General features: G+C 40.2%; 1 protein-coding gene across 1 annotated transcript in view; it reads left to right on the top strand.

Annotated features, from left to right (window-relative positions):
- Positions 1-22,951, top strand: part of CNTNAP5 (contactin associated protein family member 5) — a 279,817-nt gene that overhangs the window by 242,748 nt on the left and 14,118 nt on the right. Inside the window, exons 20-22 of the mRNA XM_032113776.1 lie at positions 11,054-11,184; positions 12,635-12,719; positions 22,438-22,656. Coding sequence (XP_031969667.1) covers positions 11,054-11,184; positions 12,635-12,719; positions 22,438-22,656 — 435 coding nt within the window. The remainder of the gene's footprint in view (positions 1-11,053; positions 11,185-12,634; positions 12,720-22,437; positions 22,657-22,951) is intronic.

Below are 22,951 nucleotides of genomic sequence, written 5' to 3'. Positions count from 1 at the left end.
CAGCATCTATTGCCATCACACTGACATTTGCTCTCCATTTCTTTTGGAAAGCAAGACTCTAACTTTGAAGAGGAAAGATTAAAGACAAGGAAAAAGGCACAGTTAAAAACAGCAGTACAAATAAAAACAGCTTAAGTAATTCTTAGGTCTCTGATACTCAGCATACAGTAGCAGGACTGATATCAGCTCCACTTCCCTGGCCTATAAAGTCTTAAAATCAGCTGACATTTGAAGTGAATAGGAAAAGAAATCAAAATGTGTAACAAAGGTAAGCTGAGTTAACGCTCTAAAAAAAAAGTAAATATTAGTGAGAAGCTACTGATTCATTTTTTCTTATAAACTCATAATCACCTGTAATCTCCTCCTGTCTCTAAATCAGAAACAGCCTTTCTATTGAAAGCATGTAAATTCTCTATTGTTTTTGCCTTCAAGTCTGTTGAGCTGCATCTCCAACAACCAAAGCTTTTCTTACTCAGTGGAAAAGAGATGAAAAAAATCCAGTTCAGTCTTTGAGGCATCCTATTTACACTGAATACTCTGAAGTTTAATGGGTCAAAACTAAAATAGGAGAAATAGGACTTGGGTGGATTTGGGGGATGACTCTTCTGGTTCTTTTTCCTTGCTCCCTTGTGGGTCTTAGTTTTGGGACATTAGCTAACTGCTGCAGAAAGACCCTCTCGACTACACTGTTGCTCATGTAGTTCCCCTTGGAGAGCACCTTGTGCCTTACAGACTTGCAGCAGGCACTGAACAATCTGCACAATTTATGTGACCGAAATGAGAAATGGTGACAAAGTTCGGGTACAGCTGCTTTTAACAGAGCAGGAGCAGGAAAGAAAGGCACATTGGGAAGTATGGGAGACAGCTTTGTGGAGGAGACAAGCAACTGAGTGACTGAGGATTGTTCCCAGTCTAGCTCTGGTTCACAGCCATTATATGGCAGATAGCATAGAAGTCTTCTAAATGTAATGTCAAGCAATTGTTGCAGTTGGCCCCTGAAATCTTATGTTGTTCACTGAGTGAGGGGCCAGAGACAGTTTGGTCAGTAATGATGAATGTAAAAGAAATTTTCCGCAGTTGCCTTAAATGGGAAGCTGGCTTTGGTACCATGAGTAGGCAGGGCTGGGGTGGTGGGAGATCTATCAGCTTATTTATCTAAAGAGAGAAACTTCCGTGGTTAGAAATCACACACACTAAGATGTTCCCCTGCTGTAAGCACACTTCACAGAAAATAGGAATGCTGACTAGTGTTTTCACTTCAAATCCAGCACTAAAAAGTCTTTGAGGAAAGAGGTGGACTAGGCACCCAAACGCAATTTTATTTTATGTTTTTGTTACCATATGGCACTTTAAATTTTTAAGTGTGCAAAACTAACTTGAAAGAAGAAGCTGTCACAACATTCAGCCAAGGACTCAGGCAGATCTCTATCTCTGCTTTCCAAGTGGAGAGAACTGAAAGATCTGTCTCATTAGCTGAATTCATGGACATGTTTGTACTCATGAAGATTATTTTGCCATACTGGAGGGTCAAGAGATGTTCTGAAGATCCACAAGGGAAAACAAGGGAACTGTAATTGGATTACGTAGAGCAGGAAGGGTTGAACAGGCAGTTAATAATTGATCTGTGCTCTGGCTATATACAGACTGACTTTGAACTTACTGCTCTCTGGCATAAAACTCCAGACCACTGTCTGCAGATAATCAGCTGGGAAGGAGACCTGTGTTCCCATTTGCTTATAGGAGGTGCTTTATCTCCTAGAAGACTTGAGTTCCTAGCTCACATTTTGCAGCTGATAAGTCATTTTTATTGTTGGATTTCTCTGGAACTGTCCTGAAAGGAATGAGAGGAAGGACAGAGCATCCTGTTTTGAATAGATGCTGCATATATATATTTGCTCTTCAGTAACTCTGAAAGAAGGGTATTTCAGAACTCCTTTTATTGAAAGCTTTAGCCTTGAAAATTGATAGTAATTTTTCAGTTATTTTTAACTTGAGATTATCTGTGTTGTGGACAGACTGAGCAGTGTAGTAAAAACTGTAGTCCAGCAGAACCATTGTTTAAGTGCTGCCTTGGAGCACTGTAGCTGTTTGTACACAACAGAGAGCCCAATACTTGGGAGACTGAGTCTGGGTCCAAGTAAATCTCCTCCTCTATCTTGTATGTAGCATCCCTATTAACTTGTTAATTTTTCCCATAGCATATCATGTCTGCATCATGAAAAGGTGACTTCTTCCTTCTTGCCTTTCTTAGTGAAATTGGGTGTTTATGTCTTAGTCTTTACAAGTGAGAGTGGCCTTCGGGAGCTGCGGGGGGAAAAGTCTGGAGCAAGGTAGATGTAAGCTTGGTGAAAGAGGACCAGATCAGAGGATGGACATTAAGCGAACTGGGCACACATAAATCCATGGGCTCTGGTAGGATGCACCCACAAGTGATGACAGAACTGGAAGATGTCATTGCAAGGCCACTCAAAAGGCAGTGGCCACAAACAAAAATGATGAGGTTTCATCTGAATATGAGAAAGAGAAAACTCTTTTTAGATGTGCCAGAGCACTGGCACATCTTGCCTAGAGAATTGTAGAGTCTCCATCCTTGGAGGTATTCAGAAGCCATCTGGACATGGCCCTGGGCAACTGACTTGAAGGGTCCCTTTAGTGGGACAGGGATGGACAGCATGTCCTCCAGAGATCCCTTACAACTTCAGCCATTCCATGGTTCTTTGAAAAATCACAGAAGTATGCATTTGAAGGTAAATTACTGAAAGCTTATATGTATAAGCATATATTTTACTAGAGAAAAGTCATTACAATGCTATCATTATATGGTTCTTGCAAAAGGATTTTTACTAGGTAAATTTTTTATTCTTCCACTCATTTTCCCCATTAGATGACTTAAGAACATGAGTCAGTTCCTTGTATGCCAGTGGTTGCAGCTAGTTGTAAACTCAGATATCTCCCTTGAAAGGTTGCTGTAATCAGGAGGTCACTGACTAAAGGATCCAACTTCTCCATTTGCAGAGAGTGGCATAACCCACATGACAGGCAATCCTTAGATGGGCTTACTGGTTAGAGGAGCAGAACATTTCCCAGAGATTGGTGACCAGCCAGGCAGTTTCTCTAGAGCTCAACACAAATGAGCATCATTAACCTTAGAAAGCCATTAATCCACAAAGTTCTGTGCTGCCTTTATTATGAGTTAAGAATGACAAGGAGGTTTTAGAAGAAGCATATGATTACTTCTCACTAGTTTTGTCTAAAAGATTATTGCTCACTCTCCTGCTCAGGCATCATGTAGTGCTCAAATTGCTTCTTTTTTTCCTGTTCATACCATCTTTTTCTTTGTTCTCATTGCTGAACATAATGGCTGTTTGTTAGGTCAGCATGAAACAAGTCCTTGCTTGAACAGGCATCTGTACTGCCAAAATGGAAAGAAGAATGGTTAAAGGATATTAGGAAAAATGGAAACTGTGAGGCAGATCCTCGGTGAGGGCAGGCTGGGATGACTTTCTCAGGGTATCACAACAGATCTCAGTCTTTTTTACCAAGAGCTGTTCACACAGCATTAATGATGTTGCATAATTTGCAAGGCCAGGTTGAACTTTTGGAATAAAAGTCATAGGATGATACTTTATATTTCATTCACTGGGTAAAGAATAAAAACTCTTCCTGCCAGCCTGGCTGCTCTGCTATTCTTAAGTAAAAAGTACAGAGGGAGACGGAAGCCTGGCAAGATTCTTCTTCATACAAAGGTGAGTAAACCATAGGGCCTACTGAATGAGTGTGAGACTGTCAGCGTCCAGTGTGTGTTTAAAGACAGAAAGGGAGATTTGAGCACAGATATGAACATTTGGTCCAATAGTATCACACAGAGGCTTCATATCATGAAGTTCAACAAGGCTAAGTGCAAGGTCCTGAATATGATTGTGGGCAGTCCCAAGCACACATATAGGCTGGATGTAGAATGGATTGAGACCAGCCCTGAGGAAAAAACTTGAGAGCACTGGTTAATGAGAAGCTCATCATGACCTGGCAACGTGATCTCACAATCTAGAAAGCCAACTGTATCGAAAGCAGCGTGGCCAGCAGGTCGAGGGAGGTGATTCTCCCCCTCTACTCCACTGTTGTGAGATCCCACCCAGAGCATTCAAACGGCTCTGGGGTCCCATCATGAGAAGGATGTGGACCTGTTGAAGCAAGTCTGGAGGAGGGCTACAAAAATGATCAGATGGCTGAAGCACCCTTCCAGTGAAGACAGGCTGAGAGAGTTGGGGTTCAGCCTGGAGAAGAGAAGGCTCTGAGGAGAATTAGAGCCCTTCCAGTACTTAGAGGGGGGCTACAACAAAGCTGGAGAGGGACATGTTACACAGGTATGATGGGGCAAGGGGGGAAGGCTTCAAACTGAAAGAGGGTATGTTTAGATTTGATGTTAGAAAGAAATTCATTATGAGGGTTCTGAGGCAGTGGAATGGGTTGCCCAGACAAGTTTTGGATACCCATCCCTAGAAGTGTTCAAGACCAGGTTGGATAGGACTTTGAGCAACATGGTCTAGTGGAAGGTGTCTGTTCCCATGTCCATTTCCATGGCAGGGAAGTTGGAACCAGGTAATGTTTAGGGTCCTTTCCAACCGGAACCATTCTGTGATTCTGTGATAGCCTTTGTTAATGAAGGGTCTTAAAGTGAAAGTGTTTTAAAATTTTGAAGAATATGTAGAAAAGGTATGGTTTAAAATTTACCAGAGAACAAATCTCACTGCCAGAAAGCAGGTGCTTTCAGGGAGATTTAACTATAACTGAAACCCTCAGTTCTCACCTTCATCTTTACATTCAATCACCTTCAGGGAATAAAGATAGTTAATGTTGCATCACTTTGTAAAAGAAACAGTAAACACTTCCTTCACCTAAAAGAAATATCTAGGAATGTGGAGATAATGATAGTGACTAATAGTGTGTTTTTTAAATTGCTCCTCCCTCAGAGATTTCTTGTCATTTTTCAGTGAATGAACATTCATGTATTTTACCAAGGATAAACCGTGGCATAAAGAAGGAAGACGATTGGTCAGCAGCCATCAAGCTGGTAGATACCAAATTGTGGCAGTGCTCTGTCCTCCAGGGTACATAAAAGCACCACTGTGTATGCTTACCCATGAGCTGAGCTGGAGAGACAGTGTTCAGGATTTTCCCACATCCATGGGTTAGCCCAATTCCCATTTTAGACCCAGCCACATCAGCGTGTACACGAGCTGTTTTGTTCAGATAAGTGGTCCCCTTAAAATAACTGGAATAAGCTCTGTGTTTAGGCCACTCAGTGTGTGCAAGATGAGCTCTGACTGTGATGCTCTGGGTAATTTTTTAGATTTGCTGTATTTTTTACCTTTGGAGCAAGAAGCATCTGCCCATTCCTTGTTAATTGCTGGTCAGTCTGTGTTCAGCCAACTGGCAGCTGGTGGGAATGAGATGTCTGTGAAGGTTAAACACATTTCTCAGTCACGTAAGGGAACCAGCTACATTTATTGATGTTTAAGTGACAATCTCAATCTGGGTCCAGCTGTCTAGCAGGATTGTAAAATTAGCTGAGGTCATGGGCCTCCAGATAGGCTCCTTTTGGTGTGGGGGGTTTTTTCTAAGTTGAAGAAGTGCAATGCGAAGAGAAAGTGTTGTTTTTCTTTTTTTTTTTTTTTTAAATATAAGGTGGTCTGAATATGATCCTTAAGTCTTGAATGTCTCAAGCATTGAGTGAGAGGCATTCAAATAACCTCCTGGGTTTTTTTATTACTGAAAGAGACTGCAAAAAATTAAGTGGTGTATTTTTCTTTTAAACCCTATGAAACGGTATTGTCTAAGTGAGTGCAATAGCTGAGTAGTGATATCGGCAAGTATGTTCAACAGTTTTTCTTCTTTGTTTTTTCCATGCAAAACAAATAGGAAGAGTCACCTCCTAAAAAAGTGCAACTACTTGCTTAGTTAAACATCACTGGACACTGAAGAGGTGGGCTCTGTTCTTAAAATCACCAGCAGCACTTCAAATGGAGAGTAAATTTGCTGAGTAAATATCCCTGGGGAGAAGCTGCTAATTAAGGAACATGTTTCTAAGCCAGCTGTTCCTAACTGAGAAAACAGTGGTTCATTTTTAAATATCTAGGCTATGAAGAGGGACACTGCCACGCTGAAACTGTGCAAGTTCCCAGAGATATATTTTGTGGTAGAGAGGACGGAAAAGTGCCATGTGCTGTTCTGCAATCAGAAGTGAACAAACATTTACACCTTATGGACTGCAAATGGCTTTCGAGCTAAATACTTTAAATTTTAATTTTTTTTTCATCATAGCAACATCAGTAGCCTCACTAATACATTCCACCCTTTGTTTAATTTGTGCTTTCCTTAATTATTTTATTTTTCAGCTGTAGCTTGGCTGAGTCTGGAGAGTGCGTGTGGTGGTGTAGTTAAAGTCTAGCAGCCCAACAAGGGTGGCTGCGAGTTTGAGACAGCTGTAAGAAGTTCTGTTGGTCCTAAACGCTTTCCTCTGGGTGACACTGAGGCAACAAGACATGCAGGGGTAGTCCAATGCCCTTTTATCTAATGCAGTGTTTCACTATTTTGTACATACACATTTTCCCCAAATCAGAGTTTCAGCTGCCCTGGTTTAAATGTGTTAATGAAGTTACACGATGGTGATAAATTTGTACATTTTAAATGTGCCACCCACACATGCTCCTGAATTAACCTCAGCTTCTCTGAGCAGAGCAAGATGTCTTTCCAGCTGCTCCAGCCAGTTTAAGTCATTAAGAAGTGCTGTTGAAGTTGGCGAGAGTTGTTGGGTTCAATTTGGGGTCGTTTAAAACCAGTTTCCCTAAATAAAGGTCCTGCAGAGAAGTCTCAGACTCCAACGGATGCCATTCCCTTCCTTGCTCTTTGGTCCTTTGGACTAAATGACACAAGACCTGTGGTCCTGGTGACATGTGTGACAAGAATTTTACTTAAGAATGATGGATTTACAGACCAAATTCTTGGTATCCATTTCTCTTTTCTGCAAAGCTGCTTTAATCCTTTTGCCAAATACCTAGCTCTGGGTGAGGTCTTTCAAACAAGGGAGTCTTTTCCTGAGCTAGAACATTCTGTATAACATTTTCCCTTTTCTAGATGATGATTTAAAAATTACTATTTGATTTTCAACACAAGCTTTGACAGTCCAGAATTGATGTAAATTTGGTGGGCATAGGCCACAAAGCCAACAGATTGTTTCTGACATTCCACTCAGGCACTGCTGTAGACACAGAGCAAAGAAAGGCAGCTTTCTGTTGATGTGTTCAGTCAGCACAGGTTTGGGACATAGAATATATAACACCATGACCAAGGTATTTCTTCACACTGTGCAGTGCGGGAATATGTTTTTGTTCTTCAGACTGAAGACTTTGAAATCTCTAACCAGTTTTATATCCTTATTACCAGTAGTCTTGAGAGCTGCTACAGCAGCTTATCCCTCAGACAAAAGAAGCAGTTTGAAGGCCCCATGCTATTCCTGTAGCTGCCTGGAGGTTGGTTATGCTGACACTGATCATTAGTGTTCTTCTAGCAAGTACTAGTGCTGGCCTCCATCATCATCGAAAGAGTGTCCTGGGAGTGTTTTGTTTCAGAAAAGCCACCTCTGACTTAGTCACCAGCATGGAATGGCATAAATACTGCCCTTAGGTCTCTGTTTCCCAGGACTTCCCCCTGCACAAGGGAACCCCCAGGAATCCTATTCAAATGGCTCTTAGCTGTTTGATATCATCAGGCAGATGTCATTCAGCCCTACAGTTGTGGATTTTAGTATTGCAGGTTGCAGACTGAAGACCACAGTGATGTGCAGGAAGCCAGCTTTGACACTGGCAGTGGTCTCATCCCAGCAGCATGGCAGCCCACATGGAATCATTTCTTCAGGAAGTGCTGAAAAGAGGCCGTGCTGTGCTCAGTAACTCTGTGGCTAAGCTAAGCTTGCTCCGCTCTCAGGCTGTTCTAGACGCAGAATTCAAAGCCGAAGGGGATGGATAACTACAACTATCATGTGTGAATCTACTCTGACCTAATACTGCTGGGGTAATGTGCCCAGTAAAATTTTCCAGCTCAAGGCCAAAATAAAGATATCTTTCTTTTCCTTTCCCTTCCTCATTTATTGACTTAATAGCAATTGTGTCCAGCAATTGGATGTACATTAGAGAAGGAACACGACTGGCTGCACATTGCTTGAGCATTATGACACTCTAGGTGCGCATGCTCAGACATGGAGAGCTGAAAAGAGGATGACAGGCATGAGTACAACAAGACTGACAGAAATTACACTGCTCATGATTAGTGTGAACCCCTATTGTGAGGCAAAAATGATGCAAAATAGAGAATAGGGAGAATAGAGCTGGTTTATGCACTGATTTCCATTTGCAGTTACTGAACTTGGTCTGATGTGATGGAGAAAGTCAGTGGACCATATAATCAAAATTCAGAGGACAAAATAAAATTCTTAATGATAATCCTAATTAACAATCCATTTACTTTGCTTGTCAAGTAATAAAATGGCAATTTAATCTGCCAAGAAAATTATTCTGTAATCTGAGCACAGAAGTTTTGGTATTGAATGCAAGGCAAAATCAGCTCTCATCTACAATGGTGAAAATTCAAAAACACCTCAAGAGATGAGCCCATGTACTTCTGGTTTATATTAATGCAAATTTGGCCCCAGGCAAAATGCCAGTTTGAATTCAATAGTTTTGAAGAGCAGCTGTCCATAAAAAAAGTTGCCACTGAAACTCAAAGCAATTTGACAAAATAAAATGCTGTTCACTGATCTCTTTACATGATTTAAGGTGAAATTGCACCACTATAGAAAGTAAGATCTGTTCTTAATGGATGCCAAGAGCCTCCTCCATTGTCTCCCAACAAATGGAACAGATGGTTTCTGGTTTAAAATCAGTGCTTTCCTGACAAAGTCAATGGGTAAATCCCTGTTTGCAGCAGCTGAGAGCCTGGATAGACTGCATGCCATGCTGACTCCCTTTGAACACAGATGTGCTGGTTGCTGTTGTTGATCACCTGCATGCAGTAGTACCAATTATACTTTATATACATGTGTGTTCATAACATTCAAAAAAAGCAGAGACGCTTTTTTCACATTTACAAACTAAGGCCCTGTTCCATTTTTTGCTTTACATCTCTTTCAAAGGCTCCAGCTAAGAGGCAGCCTATAAAACTCCTGCTGAGACATGATTTTTAGTTTGGACCAGTCTGTTAGACTATCCCATTTTAGTTTCAGCTTATTCTGTGTGGTGATCTTAGCTGTGGTATTCAGGGTCAGTCAAACTTTGCGCTTTTTATCAGCTCACCCACTGCCCAGAGCAAATCTGAAGAACTTCCTTGCACTTGGGCTTCTTTTCTCATGTGTTTCTAAAGTGTTTTTAAGATGTTTACACTGTTAATCCCTGTTGATGCACCTTTTGTTCAGTACCAGATAATGTGATTGTGATTTAGATTTGGACCTTTGAGTGTGACATTCATGGTGACAGACAGCACCTCCTTGCCCTCACTATGCAATGAGGGCTGGGAGATCTGCAGTATGATTTGGGGCAGGTGAATTGGGAACTATAATATCACACTGAATAATTTAGCAGTTTTTACTGACCTTGATCTCTTCACAAATTCCCCTCTAAAGTCCATGACTATGTGTGAGAATGTAAATGCCTTTTATCCCTTTTTTTTTTTTATTTTCACTTTAAAATTTCCCCTGAACCAGCAGACCTCTCAATCAGCTTAAAAGCCTTCATCCTAGTAGTTCATTCTCATTTTCCCTCTTGATTTTGGAAGCTTTTTTTCTATCCTACAAATCCCAGAGAGTGTCAGTGCTCATCTGGGATATACTGAATTTTGTAATACTTTTTTAAAAGTACAGCTCTTAGGAGCAAAACATCCTGGCAAGGGAAAACGAGGGGGAACTATTTTAACTGGGCTAGGGGTCCTATCTTGAAGGACTAGCAACTTCACTGTGAGGTGTGTAGAGGTGGAAAAATTCCTGACAATTTTGAGAACATGGAAAAAATGCAGGACCCTTTCTCAGGGCTGGGGTGCTGTCAGCATTCATTTTCTCTTTGGAAACAGTAAAAGCTTTCTATGGTGCTACAGTTCCATATATTTTGGTTGCTGATGCATAAAAAGAGTTCCAAAATTTCAGATTTTTTTTTCTCCCTGCTCCTTAATTCTCAGAAAAGTATGATTGAAAGGATTTTGCCAGAATAGATTATTTTCCTTTTAGATTATGCCATATGTACCTCTGTGTGTGTGTGTGTGTGTATATATATATATATAGAGATAGATATTCATTCCCTGTAGTGATTTGTTGAAGGATTAATATTCATACTGGATTCCTTGTTTTCTTGTGCATTTTTATTTGTTATGGTACTGTTAATTATCAGAAGTCACAATGCTTTTTGATAGCAAGATTGAATGAGATGTTTGGCATTCATTTTTATATGAATTACATTAATTCCTTCAAATGTGTTAGAAGTAAAAGTAAAAATACTTCTTTATTACATATAAATGATAATGCAAGTACAGGCCTTTAACTGTTTGAAATTAAGTTATCCTTCTCCCAGTTGTCACTGTCTTCTGTGTTGTCTGTTCCATCTCGATGAAAAGGAATGATAAAATCCAGCATTATTAGTTTAATAGAGCAGTGCAAGCCCTGCATGCCCTCTGCTGGAAGTGATCCCTCACAGGATAATGTGGATCAGCTTCTGGCAGTGCTCAGTGTCTGACCTGCAGACAGGCACACTCGCCTTTGGTATACTTAGTTACTCATTAAGTTATATGTCTCCATAGCAGTTTGTTAACCCAGAAGGAAGGAAAGCTCCTCCAGTGCATTATTTTCTTCACACTTTTCATTACAGTTTGAACTCTTTCAACCTCCTTCTTGACTTATTAACCTTGTCACTCCATTGCAATAAAAAGAAAATGAGTTATTTGTTCTGTAGAGTTGTTGAATGATACCCCATTACTGACACAGGTTTTATACATGCAATTTTGCTCTGCTTTTAAGGAAGTTTACAGGTCCGATACAAGCTGAGTAAGGATGGGCTCCTCATTTTCACCATTGACTCTGGAAATTTTGCCAACCGAGAGCTGCACCACGTGAAGATTAACAGGGAAGGCAGAGAGCTCGTCATCCAGGTATGCCATGGCTTATGCTGAGTGCTAAATTATACTTCAGGCCACAAACCCTGGCACAGGTTGCCCAGAGAAGTTGTGGATTCCCATCTCTGGAAGTGTTCAAGGTCAGGTTGGATGGGGCTCTGAACAACCTGGTCTAGTGGGAGGTGTCCCTGTCCACAGCAAGAGGGTTGGAACGAGATGATCTTTAAGGTTTTTTCCAACCCAAGACATTGTATTATTCTATGAATTCTGGGAATCAGGCTCCCTGATCTCAGTGCCTGATCACTGGCAGGAGGCAAAGCTTTCACACTGATCCAGCAGCAGAACAGCCCTTTGAGCAAAGCTCCATCTAGATCCTATTCAAAAAGTGCCCATCAGTGATGTTTTCCATTGCGGGGTCCTTCCCCTACTTCTGAAAATCTGTGAATTAGAAAACACCTTTGGCCAGAAATTCATCTGGACCACTGAAGTGGTTCCACGGCTTAGGAGTGTCTGTGTGATCTGTAGTCTCCATTGAAACACAGTATGGATCATGAAAAAACTGCAAAAGGGAGAAAAAAGCTGAGTAATTTCAGTGAGGGTATGTTTCCCAAGGGAGATTGTGACCCCAGCTGCCTTATCCTCTCACAGAAAAGGAACAGCTGAGGGAATACAGGGTGCAGTCACCATGTACATGGCAGTGCCCCATCCTAGAAACTAGAAGCAAGCCTTGCTGAGTGTGACAACCTCATGAGAGACAAAACCCCTCATCTGCCTTGCTTCCCTGCATCATCTGTTTTTTCAAGGCAGGGAGAAGAGAACCATCTTACTGCTCCTTCTGCTTTTCTTCTAAGGCTAATTACAGCAGTTCATATTGCAAATCAGATTGGCTAGATCTGGGCAAAAATCATTTAACAGGGAAGGGTGGCAGAGTCTGTAGAGAGGTTGTGTCTTAAGGAATAGAATGAGAAGACAGAAACATGCAGCGCTGCATTTTTTTTTCCTCTACAGTTTCCATCTCGGGGTGGTAAACTGCGGTGGGTAGGCCTTATTATCTATGAAAAAGGTTTATGCTAAAAAGCCAGGGTTTTCCTCAAGTACCAATCTTCTATTGTCTGCTGCTCTGTGGTTTTCTTCTGTGCAGAACTAATTCTTCACAATACATTTCTAGAGGGGCCTCCTTTGAGTGTATTCTGAAGTGACTAGACATGGATTTTGAGAAGCAGGGGGATTTCAGGGTCAGACATTTTAAGCTTTTCTGCAGGGGAAGTTTCTTCAAAGTCCTTTATATGACTATTCTGGTATACCTTTCAGCTTCTCATGCTAAAATCAAAGCACATTCACTTTGCTATCTTTAGAAACTGAATCACGCTTGGGGGCAGAATTAGCTGATTTGCAGCTGAGAACATTCCCAGAAGTTTGCGGTACAATGAGATCTAGGGGTGTCCATGTGCTGTTGTACTGAAGTAATTTTATTGACCTCTTCCAGGTTGATCAAGTTCTCAAACTCAAACACAACTTTTCTGAGATTGATTTTAAGGCCATTAAGTCACTCACCTTGGGCAAGGTCACAGGTAGGTTCTACTAAAAATATTCCTGATTCGTATAGTGCTGGAATTAGCCTGTGCTGCGTGTTGGGTTTCTGATAGAATTGGGGGTTTGTTTGGATGGTTTTGCTGTAAGCGTTGGCCTGAGCATTTCAGTACTCCTATTTATGTATTTCATCAATGCAAAACTTTGGCAGCTTTACTTGTTTGCACCAATAGCAATATTAAGTACTCCTACTTCTCCCTCCAGTGAAGTGATTCATATAGCCTATGTGACTGCACAGGGCAGCATCCCAGCCTAATGATACCATTTTGCTGACTGCAGCTTGCTCCTCTCCAGCCATTTCTGTTTTCTAATGATAAGAACAGCAAAATGAGCCTTCATCCTCTACTTTTTTTTCAATGACTGACATTTTTTTCAGTCTTTTTCCATTTGAATTCTGCAAGGAATATTGCATATAGCACTTAGGCCACAATTCTACAAGTTCTGTACATGGACCTTCTTGATCTGGTAATGGCTTTGAGGAGTACAAAAGCCATTACCAGACCAGGAAAACCCTGCCTGAAATTTGGAAAATAGAACTCCTCTTTTTTTATTGTCAAGTATGTCATATTCCTTTATATAAGGGTCTTGTTCTTTCTCAGCAAGATTCTAAATGCTTCCTTCTTTACAGACATTTCAGTCCTTTGTTCAAATTGGACCTCCATATCAAGCCTGACATCTGTCTCACCATTGCAATTTTATATGTTTCATTATTAGCACACGAGGCCTGTGGGACTGGCAGCTAGACAGAAACTACAGACATCCTCTAGTGTCTGCTAGTGCAGTGTAACTCTGTACAATGACAGTAGTGCATTCTGCATCACGTTTTATTAAGTACATTACCAGCAGGACCTGAGTATCCCCTTAGTTGTATATAATGGTTGGTTTTTTTTCAGAAGCCATCTTCCAAGCTTTGTGGACAGGTTTGGGCACCTGACAGTTTTCAGCCCAATTCAGAGCTAAGCTGAAATTCTCATTTTGTCAACAGTCAGCTGTAGTGCTGAAAATCTGAAAGAACATTACTCATCCTGAGCTCTACCTAGAGCTGCAGCTATAGACACCAAATCAATAAAGCAAGGATTTTCCAACCAAAAGGTTGTTGAAACACCTTCAAAAACGTAGCCAGAAAGCTGACATGGTGCAGTTCAGCATTATGGAGAGAAACTAGATTTAGTCACAAAAATATGATTAACTTCACAAGTGCAAGTTGTTGCAAAGCCAGAAAGCCCAGGTGTATCTCCAAAGGTCAGGCACTCAGTTCTACTGAACACCATCAACTTTTCTCCTTCTTCTATTTCTCTCTTGCCCCAAAGTTTATTGGGATTTTGTTTTAGCAATAGCAGTAGTTCTTATTCTGTAATGGCACTAAAACCTAAAACTTGGCCATGCAGATGGTGAAAGGTATTACTGCTCTACTGGAAATCACACAATGCATCCCAGCAAGTCACTTTAATTCCAGCCTAATCCTAATTCCAGTTTCTTCTTCATATGCTAAGTGAATTTTGATGAACTTTTTCTTTATCAGGATTTAATTTTCCAGGTTTTACCCCATAGCTGTTAGCTATGCTGGGTAGAGTCCTTGAGCCTTCACAAAATCACAGATCTTCCTCAGTCTTCTCCCTCCAGGATAACCAGTCCTAGCTCTGTCAAGCCTCTCTTCATAGGAGAGATGCTCTGATCCCCAAATAATCTTTTCAGCCCTTCACTGAACTCCCTCCAGTAAGTCCATGTTTTTCTCCCACTGGGAAGCTGTCTTTCTCTGCAAAGCTGCTTTCCAGCTGGTCAGCCCCAGCCAGTGCTGGTGGATGGGGTTCTTCCTAACCCAAGTGCAGATCTTTGCATTTCCTTTGTTGAACTTCAGTGTTCTTGTTTTCTCATTCCTCCAGCTTGTCAATGTCCCTCTGACAGGTGACAGAACCATCTGGTCTACCAACCACTTTTCACAATTTTGTATCTTATCCAAACTTACTCGGGTTGCACACTATTCTGTGATGGAAAAAATAAAAACAAACCAGAAATTCCTACTACTACAGTGTTTAGAGTATTGTTTTGTTGTACAAAGAGGAGAGTTGGACAGTGTCATTTTGGGAATGTGAAACTTACATAAATACGTTAACTCATCACGTATACTGTTGTATGGGTAAAATGCTGACTATTGCTTCATTTAATGATGCCTCACCCAGTGAATATGGGTGACTTGAACCAATATCTGACAGGTTCTTCTTTCTCATTGCTCATGACCTCAGCAGAGCATAAACTTCCAGAGGCATGTGATGCTTTGGAGTAGACCTAGACTTCCTGTAGTGTTTATTTTGGATGCCACTGGGATTACACACCTAAAGGCATTCATTAGGAAATTTAAGCGTCCACTGAAAGAGAACCATGTGAAAAATCTTCTGTTCAACATGTCCTACATGTCCATGCTGTAATCTTCTGAAAATCTGTCTCTCTTCTTTCCTGTCACACCACTGCTCATTTGTCTGCTCTAACAGCCTGATCCTGGCTGCCTAATCAGATGATTTTACCACCTTCTTTCTTGATTCCACCATTAATTTTCCTCTGACTGGGAGATCTCAAAGAGGTCTTCCAGCAGGACATCACAAAAGCTTGAAACTTCTTCCTCACCAGACTTTCTTATGATAGCCATTCTAGCACAGTTGGAACTTTTGAAAAGTGCACTTCTGTACAATGACCAGTTTTTTTAATAATAGTGTTTCCCCTGTTTCTACTCCCCCCACCCCAGCCCCATTACACTTTTTTTAGGTACTCTAATATTTTTTTTCCTTCTTTTTAAACCGGCTCTATTTTTTCCAATGGCTACCTTACACCCAGCTCCGAATTCTGGGAAAAAGACCCCTCTGTTTAAGGCAGAGGAGTCTCACCTGGAATTCAAAATGTAGGGACACTCACTCTGCCACAGACGACTTGAATGACCTTGGGTAAGCCGTTTATGTGCAGATATAAAGGTAAGCAGGCATTTTATTCCCACTGGAACCAGTCTGAGCTTTACTATCTCCCTTCTCTATCAGTAAAGCATAGATAATGGAACAGCCCTGCATCAGAGGGGCGCTGGGAGGATAAAAGCATTAAAGGCTGTGAGCTCTTCAGATACACAGTAATGGGACCATATAGCTGCCTTAGAAAGATCAATCTAAATATAAGTGTGTCTTTGAAGACAAGGGAGTAAAAGGAGGCATCATTCAAGTTGCCAGCAGACGTCTGTTGAATTCATCCTCACAGTACCCAACAGCAATAGAAAAATATTATTATCCTGGAGTTTGTTGTCATTTTTACTTCACAAATATAGAGTCAGGACACAAAAGGACCTATCCAAAGCTCATCAGTATCAATGGGAGTTTTTCCTTGGACTTTAGTGAGTACTGGATTCAGGCCCCAAGTGGGTCATACAGTTTATGGCAAAGCCTCAGTGAAATCTTAACCAGAGTCCCAGTTCATTTACTTTAAGTGCTCCTTGCAGAGATCGTGCTGCTGTATTTAACCACACGAACATTCTGACCTAACTGTGAGCCTGGCTCTGCTTTGAACAAGGGATTGAACTGCATGACCTTCAGAGGTGTCTTTCAACTTAAATTATTTTCTAATTCTCTGATCTCAGAGACACATTTGCATGTGTTTAGGGGTTGTCTACAAAAAGCTGCTATCCCAGTGAAAAATATAATTTATTTGTTTGGAGGTTTACCTTGATGAATCCTTGAAAACTTCATACTGTGCCCCAATGCGTCTAAATTTTTCACCATTATTGTTCCTGGGAAAAAATAATCTCTGATGCAGAGAAGTGAATTTCATTGTCTGTGTATTTGCTTCTGAGCAATTTAATATAGTAGCTTATTAATTTTCTCTTTTATCATTTATTTTCTTCTTTGCCTCTGTTTTGTGAGTTCTTTTACTCAGAGTTTGAATTAAAAGGCAGGAGACAGGGAGTTCATCTTCAGACTTAGATGTTTATTATATCTTATCTATAGTACAGCTGCACAGAGTGTGCCTCCAAGTTAACAAGGTGAAAATGGCCATGAGTTCTAACTTCCAAGGCCTTTTAAAGTCCAAATTACCCAATTATGGAATGCTGACTAATTTGTTTTTACTTATAATCCAATAACTAACTATTTGTGATCCGCACTGCGGGTTTTTTTGACACAATACCAGAACACCCAGATTTGTGAAGAAGGAAGGAGAGAAGAAGAACAAATCCACACCCAAAATCCTCCATATTGTTACATATATCCCATAAACCTAATTTTTCTACATCTCTACATATTCCACCCAGTGATACAACTTTTAATTACACAGCAACAACCTCAGTGCTATCACAAAATTTGGGAAGCCTTTCCCAAGGCTTAAGGTCAAATGCAGTGTGCTTCTGAGGATCACTGTCTCTCAGCACTGAAAGACTGAAATTCTCAGAACTCAGGGTTCCAACAGTAGCTGTGTAGGGATACCAGAGTAAAAGGGGAGCACTGAAATGATTGAAGAGGATTTTGAAGAAAAAGGTTGCAAGTATTTCTTTAGAACCTATTAGTGTTGAGCTAATTTATTTGTGCCTTCAAAGTGATCAATTAGCAGACCCTCCCACACTGGTATCATAAAGGATTGTGTATTCTAGCACAGGAACATAATATTTTTTAATCTCTAAAAGCCTGAGCTAAAACACACTCAAGTTTCCACTGAGTCATTCAGCTTTGATATAAAGTGTACGTAAAAGAAAGTTTATCTAGAAAGTAATTTTATTAAAATTATTATGCAGGTGCAGTACAATTCTTATGATTTCTACAATAGCTTTTCTTATTAAAAGTTCATGAGGAGAAAATAGAATCTGTACACTGAAGAGATCACAGAGCAATTCATCCAAGATTATATAGGGGCAGATGATAATGGGATAATTAAATCACAAGGGATAAGTTGTCATTAACTCTGAAATGCAAAAGCTGACTTAAAGAAGTACCTCCTTTTAGAGAGTTTCGCTGAAAAATGCTTAAGTTTTGTGGGGGTTTTTTGGGTTTTTTGAGGTTTTGTTGGTTGGTTGGTTGGTTAGTTGGTTGGTTGGTTGGTTTTTTGGGTTTTTTTATGGAAAGACATTCCCTTTTTTAAGCTCACCAGATCACAATTTGCAGTTTAAACAATACAACAGTGGCTGTGAGAGATATAGGGTGGACTCTTCTAGTCACTGCAAATCTTCATTTCTTTACTTCAGACCCTTCTTGCCTTTAATACCTATTTCTTAGGCAGACAGTATTGTGAACAAAGATCTCTTAGGTGAATTTTAGGGTGCCTTTAAAAATCATTGTTTTTCCTCCTAGTAGCCCAGTAAAGCATTAATGGAAGTGGAGCTTACTATGTAAGATACAAGAGGAGAGGCTTTTGGGACCAAGATGGCAAGCACTTAAAATAAGCAAAGTCTGGCTACCCCAGGCACTCCAAGCAATCCAAGGTCTAAGCTAAAAATGCCTTCAAGTCTCTCTTGAAAAGAGACCAAATCTATTCCAACTTTTTCCCCAGCAATATAATTTACCATATGATTGTAACACTATGCTTAAGTGCCTGTTTTCTTGATGACAGTACTGCCTTAATAAGTGTCCAAGGTCATCTGCTTCCACCCAGAAATTTTATTTTTAGACTGAATTCTTGCTACTTGAGTTGATTTTAGCTGTCTTCTTCTGGGAAAAACATATATTCTTTTGCACATCATCTCTCCATCTTCTTGCATGGATTTTATTTTTTTTATAGATTATGTTTTCAGCCCATGCAGAATCACATAGGACTGGTTGTGTTGTGACAGATTAGGATTCAAATGTCAAATATGACACGTGACAAATTTCCAACTCCAAGCAGTGCCTCATTTTCAATGATAAACTGTCTTTCAGAAAACATAAAAATACATGTCTTAAATTATCTCTGTGAAGCCTAATGAAATAAAAATTCTTAAATGTTCCACTTGGCACAAAATTGCAACAAAGCAAGTCCAGGCTCCTTGTGCTGGTTTGGGCATTCTGTTCATTCCTGGGGAGTCTCATGAGGAGAAGTGCCTTTACTTTGCTCTTGCTGTTCCTTGCTTTTTCGGAAGTGCTTTGGAGGGGCGCTGAATGCCTGGAGCCAGACCCCTGTTCAAATTCATCCTTTCATTAAGCAACAGTCAAACTGGTTGAGCTCAGTTGTTGTAACCAGGAAAAACTTCTTTGGTTTTCAGTCCACTGTCTTTGTGGCAGACTCACGCCAGGAAGTGAGATTATTCCAAAGTCACATTTTTGGGTTCCAGGCTAACCCAAGATACACTTTCTACCCTTTGTAAATGAATGATTAATGTTAGCAGTGGTTACTGAGATTGTTGGTGGACACAGCAGCACATTCTTCAAGGTACCTGCACAGTGCCTTGTAGTCAGCTCTTCTGAGACAGGTGCAGTGTGTGGAGACTACAAGTGTCTTTTAGCTCAAGGTTTTGGGTTCAAATCTGGTGACAATGTCCAAGAAGTAATCTTGCCAGTCCTGTTCAGCACCTTGGCAAAATGAGGTGATGGATACGCTTTAACTCCCACAGAATCATATTTCTATATCTCAGACTTAAAAAACCAGAACAAGCAGAGCTTCATCCTACAGAGTAAATTCCCATTTGTGCTTCTACCTGTGATTCACTTAGATGAATTAATTAATTAGGACATAGACTTTTAAAACAGGCTATGTCTGCTGTCATTGAAGTTTAAAAATATTTCAGTTAAGGAAATCTGCAGTGGTCCTTCCTGGATGTAAGTGAGCACACAAGTAAACTTTGGGCTCAGGTTTAAGTTTCTGAATGACATGAAATTAATATTTATAAAGAAAGAACTGAAATATATTGAATAATGTTTATGGTCCTGTTTTACACAATGATACCTTTAGAAAGAGGGTATTTTACCCACTCTCCCTGCACAAAAATAACACTTCTGATTTCTCTTTGATTCCAGTTACCTGTCCTACTTGTTATCATATACAATGCCAATTTGCTGTTTCATTACTGAGCAGATTAATGCTTGGTCCTAGAGAATTCTCATGGAGTTCTATTCATGATGAAAATTAATTTCCCATTACTGAGATATGAAGGCCTAAAATTGTTTTATTTAAGATCTTAAAACAAGTGTGTTGTATGTGGCAGAGGTATATAATGAAACAGCGGTGGAGCAGAATGTTTGGTTTTGCAAATAGGAATAAATCAGCACATGAGTTATGTTGATACAATCCATAAAGTTTAAAAAGTACAACCACATATTAGACTCAATCCTCATTATCATGTAAAACCACTGCAAATACATGGAAAACCAACATAAAGCTTGCTGAGCTGTGACATTGCAGACAGCTTCCAGGGATCAACTACAGGACCCAACAAGAAGCCAGGCCAACTTACGCACAACTCAGCAGATAAAGCTTAAAAATTACTTCCTAAATGTAGGGGTAAACTTAATTTGTGGAGAATGAGCAGTTTAATTACTAAAAGCTGGAAAAGATTGCCTTCTTATTCTCTGTGCAGAAATTAGCCAAAATAACTTCATTCTCCAGTACTGGAAACAGAAATGCAAGGCTAAAATGTCAGAAGCTCAAACCAAGCCAGCAGCAGCAATTCAGTTTGATTTTCCAGGCCAGTGAAATGCGTGGAAGGATTCACAGCATTGCCAGGTCAGAGGAAGGTCACTCAAGTTTCTCATGACCTTGGCTGCAGCACAGACCACAGAACTTCACCGAGTTGCTTCTCTCACTGAGCGCTGTGTCATGCAGTGAAAACACCTTTTGGAAAAACATTTTATTGTGATGCAAAAACTCTAAAGGACAGAGTGTCCTTTAATAAGCCTTTCATAGAGCTAACCGTGTCATAATCACAGATTTACATTATCCTCTCAAGAATTCAGAGGGCAGCACAAGTCGTTCACATCCAAGTTGTGCAGCTTTCTTGTTGAGAACAGTGAAAGCCCCACTTTCTGACAGACATTAGGCACACACCTAAAGCCGTATGATAAAGCAAACTGTATCTGTGCACATGGAATTTTTACCAGAGGACTCTGGGGTTGTTTTTGGTTTTTTCTTTGATTTCTTTTTTTTTCCAAATTTCAAAGTCTTTCAACAACAAATCTCTGAGTTGTCATTCATGCAAAGCTTACTTTGACAAAAGACTCACAGAACTGGCCCTTAATGTAGCTTTTAAAAATGCCTGCAAAAGTACTCAATCTTAGACTTTTCAAACTACTGTACCATGAAAAATGAACTCATTATTTCTTAGGCTTTACCTTTTGCACACTGGGGCAAAACAGAGCAACTTTGATTGCCTGATGTATAAAAGATACTGTCAAATTCAGCTTTTGTGTCAGAGCTAAGAAAACAATAAAGCCTGAGAGTATGAATGTTTACAAAGGGTTTTATAAATTCAACAAAGATGGCAAATACTGAAAATCAGTCTTTTAGTATATATAAACCTTCTTGGAGGAACTTGGAAGCAATTCTTTGTTCTATAATGTCTCAGCCAAAATCTCATTAAAAACCTGAATGCAGTCAATTCCTACACACTTTCAGAAGAGCAAATGTGAACTTCTGCACGATTGCAGGTTTTCCAGTGGCAAAGCCTCACTGTTTCCCTTCCCATCTTGCAGCCCAGAGGCTGTGCCCCTGACAGCTCTGCAAACTGAGCATTTCTCCTGTAAGACCCCTGGGAGAGCAAGGTCATACTGTACCTTGCTTTGCTGAGACCCAGCCGAACTCTTCTGTGTTACACTTCCACAAAGACACTCAAACATAATTAGAAATCTTTCTCGGCTAATTCTCTCTGGCTGCATGGCATAACAGTCACAGATCTTGAGCACAAAAATAATGTGTGATTTGGGCTGGCTTGAGATTTCTTTGTATTTTCTTATACAAAAAAGAAGTTTATATAAATAAAATAGCAATATTGTCAGCTTTGAGCGAAGGTTGGGTTTTTTTCTAAATCCTGACCACTTGTAAAATAGTTGTGTTTGAACAATAATGGAAAAATTAGACCTTATTTTAAAATTTAGCATCTTATTCTTTCAAGATTTGAAAAACAAACTTGAAAAGCTAGGAATCCTTATTTCCCAATGTCATTGGAAGTAATCCCAAAACTTTCCATGCTAGAAGGTTGGGTTTTTTTTCGTTAACAGATATTTTTAAAGACTTTGAATAAGTTTTGATACTGTATCTGTGTGCATTTGTAGGTTTTCTTTCTTGTTTGATTGACCTAGATATAAAGCACATCATGTTTGAGACCTCTGTGCAGTATGAATTTCAATTTCTGGAAAGTAAATAAATGTGAGTTTGGAGAAAATAGAAGATTGCTTCACTGTCCTTCCCTGACTTTCCCAAACAATCTTTGATATTAAAACTTTTGGAACTAATTTTTTTACTGTGAAGTTGGTGATATGATGTGCTAGATATTGTCCAGAAAGTAGAGAAAATGGATGAGGGAAAAAAGTGCAGTGCAGGTTTTTATGTCCCAGACAACTTCATTCAAGGTAAGTAGCATGAAGGAGGAAGGACTACGATTGGGAACCTCGTGGGTCAGGCCAGGGAGAACTTGTAGGCTGCTGAAGGAGAACCTGAACAGCTGAAAATTCGATAATAGCTGTAAAAGGGGTGGGTAAGGCAAAATAGGATTCATTTTCTTAACGCCTTCCTAAAACAGTCGATTGCCAGTGTTTTTCTGTTTTACTGCAGACACTTTGTCACTGGACCCTGAAGTCTCAAAGGCAAATGCCTATGGTTTCACGGGCTGCCTGTCCTCTGTTCAGTACAACCACATCGCTCCCCTCAAAGCTGCCTTACGCCATCCCACCATTGCTCCCGTGACTGTCAAAGGTTCCTTGACTGAATCCAACTGTGCATCCATAATGGAAGCTGATGCGAACACAGCAACCACAACATATTCCTCATCAGGTACGTCCTGCCAGGAGGGGATTGGGAGTTTAAAGGATACTGTAGAGTGAGCTTTCCTTCCTTTTTGCTGTAATGCAATTGTGACAGTATGAATAGTGGAACTGGGAAGTTGCCTTGTCTCTCAGAATTAAGTGTTGACAATGAGCATCAGGATTAGTCAAGGCCTCTTTAAATGTCACTCTTCTGAAACAGTGTTTTCAGACTAAGTTCCTGGATTGCCTAAAACATGCCTAGAACAAACAAAAAAGTCCCAGAGCTGTAGTGGAAAAGCATTTAAGGTTTGGTTATGCACCCG

The sequence above is a fragment of the Corvus moneduloides genome, chromosome 7, assembly GCF_009650955.1.
Source record: "Corvus moneduloides isolate bCorMon1 chromosome 7, bCorMon1.pri, whole genome shotgun sequence".
NCBI lineage: Eukaryota > Metazoa > Chordata > Aves > Passeriformes > Corvidae > Corvus > Corvus moneduloides.
This window is presented reverse-complemented; position numbering and strand designations above follow the sequence as displayed.